This window comes from Papio anubis, chromosome 2, assembly GCF_008728515.1.
Source record: "Papio anubis isolate 15944 chromosome 2, Panubis1.0, whole genome shotgun sequence".
NCBI lineage: Eukaryota > Metazoa > Chordata > Mammalia > Primates > Cercopithecidae > Papio > Papio anubis.
Genome location: NC_044977.1, coordinates 119674818 through 119688886, shown reverse-complemented (window position 1 = coordinate 119688886; position 14069 = coordinate 119674818). Strand labels below are relative to the sequence as shown.

Here is a 14069-nt window from a genome sequence, read left to right as displayed (position 1 = left end):
GCAGGGTTTCATTTTACAGGTTACAGATAACCCAGAATAGTAACTATTGATTGTTTAATTACTTGAAAGTGTTTTATAATCACCAAGTCATTAAGGGTGTTATGAGATCTAAAAACTACAAGTCACGAGGGGGTTGTGCATCAAGTTATTTGGCAACTCATTGATAGAATATGAGATGGAATGAAAGTATTTTGGACTAAAGCATTGTAAATACTTCAAATCAAAATTGAGTACATGAGTGCCAATCCATGTCCATCCCTAACAGAAAATCTCATCCTCTTTCCAGCGCTATTAGGAAGTATATATCATCATTCACTGAGGCAGTGAGAACCTGCTAAAACCTTGCAGCTCTGATTAATGAGAGAATGGTATAAAATGTGCATGTGTTTACATCCTTCAACACACACAACTATACCAAGCAATGCCACCAGGCCAAATGCGTATCTTAATAATGTTAGGCATTCCGTATAAATCATTTTGCTAACGGTTTAGAATATTTCAGTTTTGGATTTGGAAAAGCACAGGCTGTAAGTGGATTCACAGAAGCAACTTGTGGAGGTTATCCAGACTAGTTCTCTACTTAGAATTAAAGGATGTCATATCCAGAAGGAACTCTGGAGACCCTCTGGCCGGACCTCTTCGTTATACATGAAACCAAGGCCCAGAAAAGCTAAATGACTTGCTTAAGCTCACACAGTTAATGAGTCTCAAGGCTAAGACTCAAGGCCAGAAGAGCCATCTGTCCATGTCTATCTTAAAGGCTTCCTAGCCCTACTTCACCTCAGGATATTGACCCTGGCCCAGGCCATCAACAGCAGTCAAGCCTTTGGTAACACCACCTCTCCCTAGAGTGCCTACTTAATTCCCCTTCCACATACATCTATTCATCTTTTAAGACTCCACTCAAGAATCACCTCCTATACGAAGCCTTTCCTGGTCTTCCCACAGCCCCCACAGATTTGGCTCTGCTCTGTATACTCTTGCTGTGGTACATGGAATACAACATTGAAGTGATCGATTTTCATGTCTCTCCACCCAAAGACTTCAAACCCTTGGAGGGCAAGGACCATGCCACATGTTTATCTATAAACCCTGCCCTGAAGGCAATGCCAGGCAGTTGTTAGATACTTATGAAGGCTGACACTGAATAAATGAATAAAGGTAAACAAAACCCCAAGACAGAGCTAAAAGGGGTAGACTCATCTCCAAAGGCAAAGATCTCCAAAAGAGCACTTAGACTACAGAGAGCCTCAGCCCAGCGGCTCCCTATCCTGGCTATGCATTACAAGCACCTGGGAAGGTCTGGAATAAAACCTCCCCCAGCCCAACATCAGACAAACTAAAATCAAATTTTTAAAGAAAGGCCCAATTATCTATAGTTTTGCAGAATTATCCAGATGAGTTCTATAAAAAGAGAAGGCTGCAAACCACTAGTAGCAACAAGAAATCCCACACAGTCCCTGTATCAAGTTTTGGTAGCAACTCTGCAGGTTCAGCCACCTAGCAAAGAAATCAACACTTCCATATGGCATCCAGCACACAGGCACTCACAAAGGTCTTCCCTCCATGTTCACATGACAACCATCTAATTCATTACACTCAACAGATCATAGCACAAAGTGGCATGGTCTTCAGACAAATTAGATGCAAACAACTTAGGGATCTACGAGGATGAAAAATTCATCAAGCCAACGTATTTCAAAGGTGAATGATTCTCCTACTTACTGGAAAATGGAAGTAAAATTGTTACCTTTAATTCTAGCAAAACTACAACTTAAGAATAGATAATAAAGCCTGACGATGAAGAAGAGAAATAACAACATAGGAATAAACTTCCCTGGACCCCAAGATAACAGGAATCTGCCACCTCCTATTGTAATAAATGACAATAGCAGTAATCAAACCTTACATGTACATAGGAATTTATATTTAACAAAAATACTTTCATAGTCATTAATTGATTTCAACCTCACAATAGCTTCATGGGGCATATCATGAAAATTGTTTCTTTATATTCTAATTTTACAGATGAGAACAACTGAAGTTCCAAGTAGATCTATGGCAAGCTCAAAGCTAAGGCAAGTAACGGGTAGAACCAAAACCATTTGACGGGTCCTTAATGTCTAAATGAGGTTCTTGCTGCTCCACACCCCTTCACTAATCTCACAATAAAGACTCTCTCCTGAGACCTTATACTACCTGAAGAAGAAATACTGTTGCTTCTCCTCCAAAACTTGTGAAATACAAAATTATTCAGAAATCATTTTCACCCCACCAAAGTTCCACGGTGCTGCAACTGATTCCTGTTTCCTCTATTAATCTATCTTCTCTTTACACATTATTGAGAAATTGGCTTTTTTAAGCACTAAAGACCAAATATAATATCCAAGTGGCAATTATATCACCAAATACAATGTAAGAAGTATTGAAAATTGTATTAGGTTGGCACAAAAGTTACTGCCGTTTTTGCCATTAAAAGTAATACTGGTATTAGGTTGGTGCAAAAGTATCACAAGTAATGGCAAAAACCACAGTTATTTTTGTACCATCCTAATATTTAATGCAAATAATGCCCTTCTAAGCATACAGAAAAACCAGTAAATCAAGTGTAGAATGTGGAGCACAAAGACATGTGTTTCTAACTTCATTCCTCTATGAATGTTTCTTTTAGGGCATAAAATGTTCTATGAAAGCAAGACCATGGGAAGAACTGGCATATGTGTTTGGGAAGAGGAAAAGGTTATTGAGTGCCTACTATGTGTCAGGCACTGAGCTGAGCGCTTCCACATATTAATGTTTTACACTTGAGTTTTCATTAACAGTGCTACTCTGTACTATTAATAAAAGATAAAGAAATCCAGGCTCACAGGGTAAGTTGGTTATCTTCACACGATTGGAACAGAGCAAAACCAGACTCAGCAAAATCCAGCTCAGGCAGTCCTGTTCCAAAGTCCTTTTCATTATACTCTTTCCACTTATAAAAATGCTCAATTACACTCCCAGATACAGTGGAAATGCCAAGGCCTCTGAGCTTTTTCCAGACCCACATCTTGCAGCCCATTCAGGTCTCCACTCTGCCTGGACAGCATTAATTCCTAAATAGTCGGGGCCGGGCGCGGTGGCTCAAGCCTGTAATCCCAGCACTTTGGGAGGCCCAGACGGGCGGATCACAAGGTCAGGAGATCGAGACCATCCTGGCTAACACGGTGAAACCCCGTCTCTACTAAAAAATACAAAAAAAACTAGCTGGGCTTGGTGGTGGGCGCCTGTAGTCCCAGCTACTCGGGAGGCTGAGGCAGGAGAATGGCGTAAACCCGGCAGGTGGAGCTTGCAGTGAGCTGAGATCCGGCCACTGCATTCCAGCCTGGGCAACAGAGCAAGACTCCATCTCAAAAAAAAAAAAAAATCCTAAATAGTCTATACTCTCACTGTCCCCACTTGCACCTCAATGTTAAGAGTTTTGCCATTCTATCTCATTTTTAAAGCAGTGGTTTTACCCCCACAGAAGACACTGGAAAATCTGGAGACATTTTCAGCTGCAACAACTTAGGGGTGCTGCTGTTTTGTAGCTGGATGAGGCCAGGGAGGCTGCTATGTATCTTGCAATGCACAGTACAGCCCCCACAACAAAGAATCACCCAGCCCCAAATCTCAGGAGTGCTGAGAATGAGAAACCCTGCCTTAGAGTGAGAATGTGATTTAATAAATGTTCTTCCTCCCCAATAAAATGAGACCATAACCACCATGAGGAATAACTGAGACAATATACATAGAAACCTCTGGTGCACAGTGAGCGCTCAGTCCTAATTAGATAATCTGATTACATGCTTCTTAAGAGTAGGAACCTCCTCAGTTAGCTCTGCATTATTCCCATACAAAGCACAGGGCTTTTTTTCATGGGCACTCAACAAATGTGAAAGAATGTATTCTTTATGTTAGAAATTCTTGAATAAAAAACAAATGCCACTATTATCTATAAAACACACCATTCTCCCATACTCACTCCTTGCCAAACAGTAAGTGAATAGTACATGATTCATTGCAGCAGGCTATGAAAAGCTACAGTGTATCCTGGGTAATGTTATAGAATCACCTCCACAAATAAACTATTAATAAACTTACTATTGAAATGTTTTATCTTATTTTAGCAGAAGGTGAATGAAGAGATCGCAATATACAGATATGAGAAAATCTCCACCCAACAGGCCGAGATTTTGCTATGTGAGGTCAGTTTTGACAATATTGATTCTCAGGTCTTGAGTTAAATTATTCCGCTGTAAACTGTCATCATAAGCATATCAAATAAAAACACTGAAAGTCAAATCTTTGAACAAGCCAAAACAGGTGGGTATCACATCTCAGGTCAAGATCTTTTGATTTTTGCTTTTCTTGGTTTATGTAAGTTTGAGTCAGCATGGAAATCCTAAAATAAATGATTGCAAAAACTGTTAGGATTAGCATTCACTCAAGTGACCTATAACAGGATAACATACAATCATTTTGCAGTTTCTGGAGGTGCAGTCCCCAGACCTTGAACAACAGAATGAGCATTTACACTTATTAAATGTTCACAGAGGATACCCCAGACCCACTGAATCAAAATTTCAGAAGTTGGAGCCTGAAAATCTACATTTTAATCCTTTCTCAAATATTCATTTTACATACTAAAGTTTGAGGACCTCTGCCAGGAGATGAAACCCCAGAAAACTGCTTTGCCTCATTTTGTAAATTTCTAGCATACTCTTCTTGCTTCTGCAGACTACTGGTAATTCATTAAACATAAGATCTACATCACCATCCCTTTACAAAAAAAATAGGTAGAGCATTTTGTTTACTGCTTTTGTGCAAATATATTTTTCTAAAGTACAAAAATTAATATTTTATGAAAATGCTAAAAAAAATTTTAAACTAGGAACCAATATACAAAGAATTATCAAGGAAAACATAGCTCAATTCTGGGCCCCACAAGTGTCAACATTTACTATGTGCCAGACTAGGATAGCGTAATGGTCTACACAGACTAGGTCTCTGACTTTATTTTCCCTTGACTTATGTATTTAAATTGCTAAATACAGACATAAACAAGGAAGTAAGATAATTCAGAGAGTAGCAATACCATAAAAACAATAAAACAGGTTAATGTAATAAAGAAAGTCTGTGGCAGAGGGAAGCAGAGGCAGTGGCTGGCTGTAGTAGACACAGGGATGAAAAGTGGCTTCCTTGAGAAGGTAACATTTGAGCTGAGACCTGAAGGGGAAGGAGCCTGCCATGAGAGGGCTGGGGGGAAACTGTTCTAAGTAGAGGAAACTATAACTATAAAGACTCTGAAGTGAGAACAAGGTGCTCATTCTAACAGAAATTAAATTATATATTCAAAAAGTTTTATGGAATATAAAACTATTTACAAGCATAAAACATGACTCTTAGCAATAGAACAGTTCCAGCGCAGAAGCAGGGATAATGAAGGGCCTCAGGTCTATGCCACAAGAATGAATCAAGCAGCTGAGGCTACACTGCCTGGACAACAGGAGACATAAGCATATGTTTGGAGGAAGAAGGGAGAAATCTTCACATATCAAAAGGACTACATTCTTTTTTTTTTTTTTTTTTTTTTGAGATGGAGTTTCCCTCTTCTTGCCCAGGCTGGAGTGCAATGGTGGGATCTCAGCTCACTGCAACCTCCACCTCCCTGGTTCAAGCGATTCTCCTGCCTCAGCCTCCCGAGTAGCTGGGATTACAGGCATGTGCCACCATGCCCGGCTAATTTTGTATTTTGGGTAGACATGGGGTTTCTCCATGTTGGTCAGGCTGGTCTCAAACTCATGACCTCAGGTGATCTGCCCGCCTCAGCCTCCCAAAGTGCTGGGATTACAGGTGTGAGCCACCACACCCGGCCCAAAAGGTCTACATTCTTGTGAAAGAATATTTAATTTTAAATTTTAAATAGCTCTAGAGGTATGAAATGGGGTTTTAATGGTAAACATTTTAGAGAGGCAGGATCTCAGCACAATGTGAGAACATTCAAAGGAATTTCAGGAAAATGAACTGACAGAAAAGTAATGAGTTCCACATGACTGGAGGTGATCAAGGATGGGCTGGACAGCCAGCTGGCAGAGGAGAACTCAGAATGAGGACTATGAAGATTCTCATAGCCCATTGGAAATATACACACTCACAGCATCTCTCTCTCATAAGCACTATAGCCACCACAATGGCCTCCCTATCTTGCACTTTACAACCTTCAGAAGCATTGAAAAGAAATATGAGAAATACTTAGGAATCCTTCATATTCCTAATTCACATTATCACCCTGGGATAAAATATGTCTTCATCTCCATAATAACCAATCTATATTCAAAAGGGCAAATTAGGAGACAGGATAGACCAACATTTATTTAAAACCTGTGGCTAATTTGTAGTGGTATCTTACCAGTAAACATTAAACAATTATTTCAATTTATTAAAAGAATTACTCTATTTTAACAAAAATGTGTCCAGATTCCATTAGGTTCCCAATAGGTGGCATGCCGATAAACAGCCAAGACCTTTAGTAAATGGGTATGTGGTCTTTTGTTGGTTTATTTTTTAATGCAGCCATGAGCAGAAGGAGATGGTTTCCTCATTAAAAGTCCTGAGGGTGAATTACTATTCTTTATTATTTACCTATGCTCCTCAGTAAATAAAAGCAAAAAACAGACACTGAATCACTACTTGATTACCTAGGACCAAAATGCTAAAGATAAAACAAATCTAACTTTGCCCAAAACAGGAATAAGCTAGAATCGGGAGTAAGACTAGGAGCAACTTTGAAAAACTAAACATTTTTAAATGGCTTTTATATAAAATATTTATATTTTTACATCTAGATGTACCTGACTCAAATGCAGATACATTTCAAGAGGTATTCTCTGAATACCTACATATACTTTTTATTATATTAAGTACGTTTCTTTAAAACTACCTGTAAACAAAATTATATTATGACTCTCTTAGGGCAGCTTATAAAAAAGAAACTTAAAATAAATTTTTCCATAAAATAAAGGTTATGTCCATAGACTTATTCGTAAAATTATACCTGACTTTATGAAAACCAGGAATACTTTAAAAATTAAAAGCAAAGGCTTAGCATTTGATATGGTTTGGCTGTGCCCCCAACCAAATTTCATCTTGAATTGTAGTTCCCATAATCCCCATGTGTTACGGGAGAGACCAGGTGGAGATAATTGAATCACGGAGGCGGTTTCCCCCATCCTGTTCTCATGATAGTGAGTTAATTCTCATGAGAGCTGATGGTTTATAAGGGGCTTCCCCTTCACTGGGTACTGATTCTCTCTCCTGCCACCCTGTGAAGCGGTGCCTTCCGCCAAGATTGTAAGTTTCCTGAGGCCTCCTCAGCCATGCAGAACTGTGAGTCAATTAAACCTCTATCCTTTGTAAATTACTCAGTCTCAAGTATTTCTTCATAGCGTCGTGAGAACAGACTAATACAGTATTTAACATAAATACTTATCATATGATTTTATGTATAAAGGCCTCCTCCTAGAGCTACATTTCTATTTATACCTATAGTTTAGAAATATACATATTCCATAAAAGTTGTATAATCTGTAGTGCAAACAATCACTTTTTAATGTAATTTACTTTAGGCTCACATATCTTTTAGCTCATATTTTGCTATTTTATTAAACTTTAATCTTTCAGAACTCAGAATGACAGCAGGACTGGATTAGTGGCCTCAGGAAACACAGGGTCTGTTCATGAGCAGTGCCACCTAACATCATCTGGTTGCCTAGAAACCAAACCCTTAACTAGGCAGGGAGTTATAATTCTTTAAGTAAATCATCACAAGACCCCAAAGCGTTTCTTTTTTTTTTTTCTTTGAGACACGGTCTCACGCTCTCGCCCAGACTAGAGTGCAATGGCAAGATCTCGGCTCACTGCAACTTCTGCCTCCCAGGCTCAAGATATTCTCCTGCCTCTGTCTCTTGAGTAGCTGAGATTACAGGTGCATGCCACTACCACCTGGCTAATTTTTGTATTTTTAGTAGAGACGGGGTTTCATCATGTTGGCCCAGCTGGTCTTGAACTCTGAGCTCAAATGATCCACCTGCCCTGGTCTCCCAAAGTGCTGGGATTACAGGTGTGAGCCACTGCACCTGGCCAGGCCCCAAAGCATTTCTAACTACATTCTCATTTGACTAATACACAGAAAAGCTGTGGTGGTTACAAAATAATGAAAACAATGGCGCTGGTAAGAGACCAAATCTCCTGTCCCAAAGTTCACTGCATTCACCATGACCATTCTTTGCATAATCTCCCTTAACTTGGAAGGTGCCATAGTACTGTATCAACCACCAAGAGAACGGAATCCTGTAGAATAATAATGTTGACAACCTAGCTGCTAAATATATTCCCTCTCTAAAAAGATCTGAGACCTCTTGCCATTTGTTTCCGTGCCTTTTTCAAATAACAAGAAATTATGGAAAATTCTGGATTTTCCAAATATTCTCATCCTTAATTGAATCTCTTGGTATCTCCTCTTATAAGAGTGCAGAGTTTCACCTCTTGAATTAGTGTACCAAGCTGTGAACTGTCTCCCAAATGCATATCCTATGGGTGGGAAACAATGAAATGGAAAGGCTCTAAGAAATGGCACCATAAAACCAACACCATGCTACAGAGTTGCTCCTTCATATTGACAGCAAATCAGAAGTAATTTTGTACCTAAGTCAGATCTTCATTCATTAGTTACTTCACAAGTTCAATCCAGTTTCTCAAAACGCAGTAACACAATCTTCCAACCTAATTATCTTCATTGCAAGTACTTAAAAGCTTTGCTGAGACACATTTCTTTCTGTGTCAGACAGGATCAACGTCAAGTGAGCAGGTTGGGTAGACTACATTCTGTCTAATGGTAAAAGGTGGACAATTTAGGAAATAATCGTTTCTTGCAAGGGAGAAATTTCTCCCTGGACACCAAGGGAAACCTCTGGTAAATAAACATATAAATGTGTATCCACTTACAATTGTGCTTTAAAAAACAGAATCTCAAGAATGCCCTATAAATAATACTTCTGAAATTCTGCAGAATTGAAAATATTACAACCTGAATGATTAATAAATTCAATTAACTGAGAAAAGTTTAGGGCTCAGCAGGAATTTTTAAAAATAGAACACGAGATAATTTGTAATGGAAATGCCATCCCATATCGCTGCCACTAGAGAAAATGATGGATATTTCCCTATAAATTATCATGAGGAAACAGTTGGTTTGTTTTGATGGCATTTCAATAGCTCATTCAACAAAACCCCAAAAGCTTTAGTCCAAAAACAGTTCACTTTCATTTTTTTTGACAATCAGAAAAGGAATCAACTCACATTTTCAACCAACCATTTTTTTGTAGATTATACTTGGGGAAAATACCTTCCAGAAACACTTTTTGAGTGAATTTGTAAGCAAAAATTAGTAAACAGACAAGCAAGACTTCTTATTCCATAGCTCCGTCTCAACTCAAGTTTAACTTTTAATTATTTCCTAAAATTTGTCGCTGCTATTAAGCTTTTGCTTTGTGAGGTAACCAAGTTTTCTTCCAATACTGTTCACTCAACTCATTTAATTCATGCCCTAGGCCAATAACACATCTACTTTTCCAGCTGCAATAGTTTAATAGCTTAAATTTCTGAAGTAGATGGCATTCTTTTCTCTTTCAAAAACCAGTTCTGGCAGTGATTAAAGTAAAGGAAACTGAACGCTTGAAGAGCTTGAAATAAGTGGCGTCAGAATTCATGTGTCACATACAAACACAGTCATATATAATGAAGGGAAATACCCAAATCACAGAATCCAGTTTAGGCAACATAACCACAGATATATTTTAAAACATGGAGAGTCAATCAACAAGTATATTAATTCATTTTAAATTTGTTAGGAGCCATTTATGAGCAAGTATAGATAGCACTGCAATTCGCCATTCATGAACTGAAACCATACATAAGCCACACACAGACTCAATGTACTTACCTTATAAACTTGCCCGTATGTTCCATTTCCAACAAGTTCCACCAATTCAAAGATCCCTGCGGGGTCCTGAAAGAAAATAAACAATAAAAATTCAAACAATATTCCAGGCATTGCCTTAATCAAAAGCAAATACTTACCTAAATTAAGCAAATAAATAACAACTTTAGCTTAGGGGGCTCTCATGTGTTAACATTTAATACTATCAAAATTTTAAAATTTAAGTCAGCTGCAGCTATGAAATTAGCCAAGTTCCATTTTCTTTCCATTTTACATTTCTATGAAATGTGTTTAAATCAGGCAAAAGGAGATGCTTTTTCAAGTGAAATAATTAAAAAGAATTAACACATTTCTCACTGTCAAATGGAAACACACTTGCAGGAGCTACATTGAGATAAAGTGAAAGACTCATCATCCTGAGAAGGTTCTAATGTTCTAGGATGTTTCTCTTTGAAATATCTGAGCTGTTCATTGTGTTGAGTGAGCCCTGGTAGTTAAGAACGGTGTTCCTGCATTGTGGGGCAATCTTACCTATGGCAGTCAACAGTTTCCAAGGGAAAATAGAGTCAACTTAACTACCTCTCTCAGAAAGATTTTCTTTGGATACATCTCTCTTCTGTAATACTGCTTCTACAAAATATACTTTTGAGGATAGCCTCCAGTTCCCGTAGTACCTGCTGAGTAACTGCAGGATTTAGAATGCAAACTAAATTGGAGAATTATTCAAGTTCTTACCACCAATCAGTTGTCTACTAACCTCGGGAGTCAGCTAAATGTTACAGTGTTCAGTAAATATCCAATAATTACTGCTATTATAACTGAATTAGTATCCCAAAGAAGTTGAAAAGAAAAATCAAAGCCTATAAAATTCTATTCAGAGGCAGAAATTGACTTTTACCCCTTACTGATTCCTAACTGGACAGAAATTGCTTCTTTAAAGGCATAAATCTAGGAGTCACAAACTTAAGTGTCTGCAGAGGCCACGCCAGTAACATAAACAAGTAAAGTGGTCCAGTTGGGGCCTGTGGCAAACTGAGCAATCCCAGCCTCTTTGAGGGAGGTAGGATGTGGTGGGGTGGAGTTTACCTAGTTGGAGCCAACTGTTGTCTTGTCAACATATTAGCACAATATTGCCAGGTCTAAAGATTTTTCAAGAGAAACTGAACATTGCATTTAATGTGAGATCTCCTATTTTTTAAGTGTTAGGCATTTAATTTAAAAAATATTCTTAGGAACAAATAAAAATAGACTGCACTTTTGGCCTATCTCTACCGGACACTTACATGACAGCAATGCCATATATTATTACAATGGGTAGCTGAGAGGCAGGCAGGGAACAGCCTGAACTTCAGATTCAGACAGACCTGGGTTAAATACCAGCTGTGCCTCGACTAGCTATGTGATCCTAGGAGACCCCGCGAGAGCAACATATTGTCTGGGCCTGCAGGGATGACATCTACCTAGTCATGCTCTTGTGAAGAATAAGTGTGGGCTGTGCACAATGCCTTGCACGTAGTCAGAAATCTATTAATACCTAATAGTAATCACTTTTAAGCTGAGAAATTCCACACCATTAGCAGGATTTAATGGGGGAAGGGGAAAATGAGTTTCTCTGCTATTCCGGGGAAAGGGAAAAATGAGTTTGATCTGACAAGTCAGGATGCTTTAAAGTCCAGTCTGTGGTAAATCAAACTCAAGAAAAGCCCCTGGGTAGGTGCCTTCAAAGATTCCACACAGAGAACAAATAAAAACAAAAACAAAAAGCAAACAAAGCACCCAACAGATTAAACACTTAGTCACTGAGAAAGATTGGAATTAGCACTACATTACCCACTCTTACGAAGCCAGAAAGGCAAGAAACCACACTCCATGCTCATGTCCTGAAAACTCCAGAAGTCCAGAAGTTCCAGTTATGCCCCACCTGGTCTGGGAGGTGTGGTTCCAGACAGAACCACAAAACTGGAAAACACTGTTAAGGGACTAAAGCTCTGAGTCGACCAACATCCCATAGCTAAAAGACACTGTCAAGGCCACCCAGAAGGCCTCAGGATAGGAAAGAAAAGTTCTGTTGGTTAAACTGCTAGGCCATTAGAGCAGCAGGTTTTATTACAAACGGAATTAGAAAGAAATGAGGAAAAGAAAAAAAAAAGCCCATAAATGGTGGCAGCTGCTGTTTGTTTCTAAGCTGTGCTTCCCAGTAGTTTGTTTGCTTGGTGGTATTTCTGCAACATATTTGGAGAGAAGTTCTACATTTGCTTGAAATATCTCAATTGTGTTTTCAACATTCGTTTTTCTTGACTAAAAAAAAAAATAACAAAAAGAGAAGAGATACAGGACAGTGATGAATGGCTGCCTCAAGGAACCTGGGAATCAAATAGGGATGTACGACGAGGGCAGGAGCACGAACAGGTGCAGAGCAGGGATCAGCTTCTACACCCAGGGGTCACTCACCTCAGGGTACCTTCTCAGAGCTGGGGTTAGTAGGTAGGTCTCAGGAGGATCTAGACAGCTGACTTGTGAGGCTTTTTTCTCTCCTTGAATAACCTATTCTTGGGTATGTGTCACAACCAATGAAAACCAAGGAGGCTCAATGCTGAGCCTTTAGTTCAAACTGCTAGGAGAAGGTTTTTGCTGGACACATCCAAGGGCCTCTGAAGCAAAGTTCAGAGGAACTAAAGAGTTCCACTGGCAACTGGCCTTGCATGGGCAACCAAACTGGAAAGAATCATATCACATAGGTTCCCCAGGAATAAACTCCGAGACTCCCTGAGATTTACACTGTGTGAGTTTATTGGGGTATGCCTGAGAATCAACACCTGCCGGGGAGGAAAGGAAGAACTGGACTGAGCCGAAGGAAGAGCTGAACTGAAATGTAGTGGTAACAAAAACTTCATCTGATCCATGAGAGCGCTGGAGCTAGGAGAGCCCTTCAGAATTATCCTACCTGGAAGCATCAGGCCTTTGAATCTCACCTCCATTGACTAGTCATTGCATGTAGGCTGCCCCCCAATACCCATCCCAGAGGTAACAATCTTAGGTGAAGTGACACTGTTCAGCTGAGGACATTTTTCAGGTGAAAGTCATGCCTAGCTACCTACACTCCTAGCAGGTGGACAATTGAGCGCCCCAGCAGCGGAGAACTGAAGCTCTGTGTGACATACCACAACATACACTACAAGCATCATGGCTAGAAATGAGGACCAGTTTGGAATTGAGACGTCTATAAGCATCTACAGTCTACAGTATCCTGAGAGAAACAAAGCAAAATAGCATTAAGAGTCACGGTATTTGCAAGAAGGGGACTCTTTGAAACCCTAGACATAGAAATCAGAGGTATTATTCAGTGACACCTCAGTACTGACCCTAGGCTCTCTTCTCTCTTTCCCCTAATCCAAGTGCCTGGAGAGCTGGGTGTTTGTGAATAGTCTTTCACACAAATGTATTTCATCATTAGTTACATCCTTGTAGAATTGTGATATAGCTTGAACAGTATAAGCATTCAACTGTTTTCTCCATTCTAGAGTACATCTAAAGTAGTTTCCCCAAAAGGTCACCATGACCTCAATTTCTTACACGTAGTGGTCGCTTCTCAGTCCTGTCCTAGTTGTCCCCTTTTATACTCCTGAGCATCATCACTCCTGTTAAAAATATATCGCCTCCACCATCTATCATACCTCTTAGTCTCTCTCACAGATTATATATTTCTTCTGCTCACACCTTTGAGGTAGACTTCCCCCAAAGTTCCACCCTTGTCCACCACTCCCCTAATTTTGTTCACTAAGTGTCAATGATCTTATCTCCAAATGTCCACCACATCCATCTATTCCACTCCATTCACACAACAGGCTTCATCATCTTTTTCTGAGACCATTTGCTTTTAGTTCTTTCTTCCTTCTAAGCTATTATCCATACTGATCTTTCTAAAATAGACATTTCTAATCACGACACTCCATGATTTAAAATAATACAAGATACAGTTCAAACTGAAAGTCAGGTCATGTCATTCTTAGGCCTGGCCTCCATTCCCAGCCTCGTGTTCCATCATTCTGTG

At 39.4% G+C, this 14069-nt stretch overlaps 1 protein-coding gene across 9 annotated transcripts in view; it reads right to left on the bottom strand.

Moving 5' to 3' along the window:
- The window catches only part of TNIK (TRAF2 and NCK interacting kinase), a 396690-nt gene that overhangs the window by 298029 nt on the left and 84592 nt on the right, over positions 1-14069 (bottom strand). For all 9 annotated transcript variants that reach the window (XM_021933792.2, XM_009201370.4, XM_021933794.2 and 6 more), the window contains exon 2: positions 10022-10087. In XM_021933792.2, the coding sequence (XP_021789484.1) occupies positions 10022-10087 (66 nt within the window). The remainder of the gene's footprint in view (positions 1-10021; positions 10088-14069) is intronic.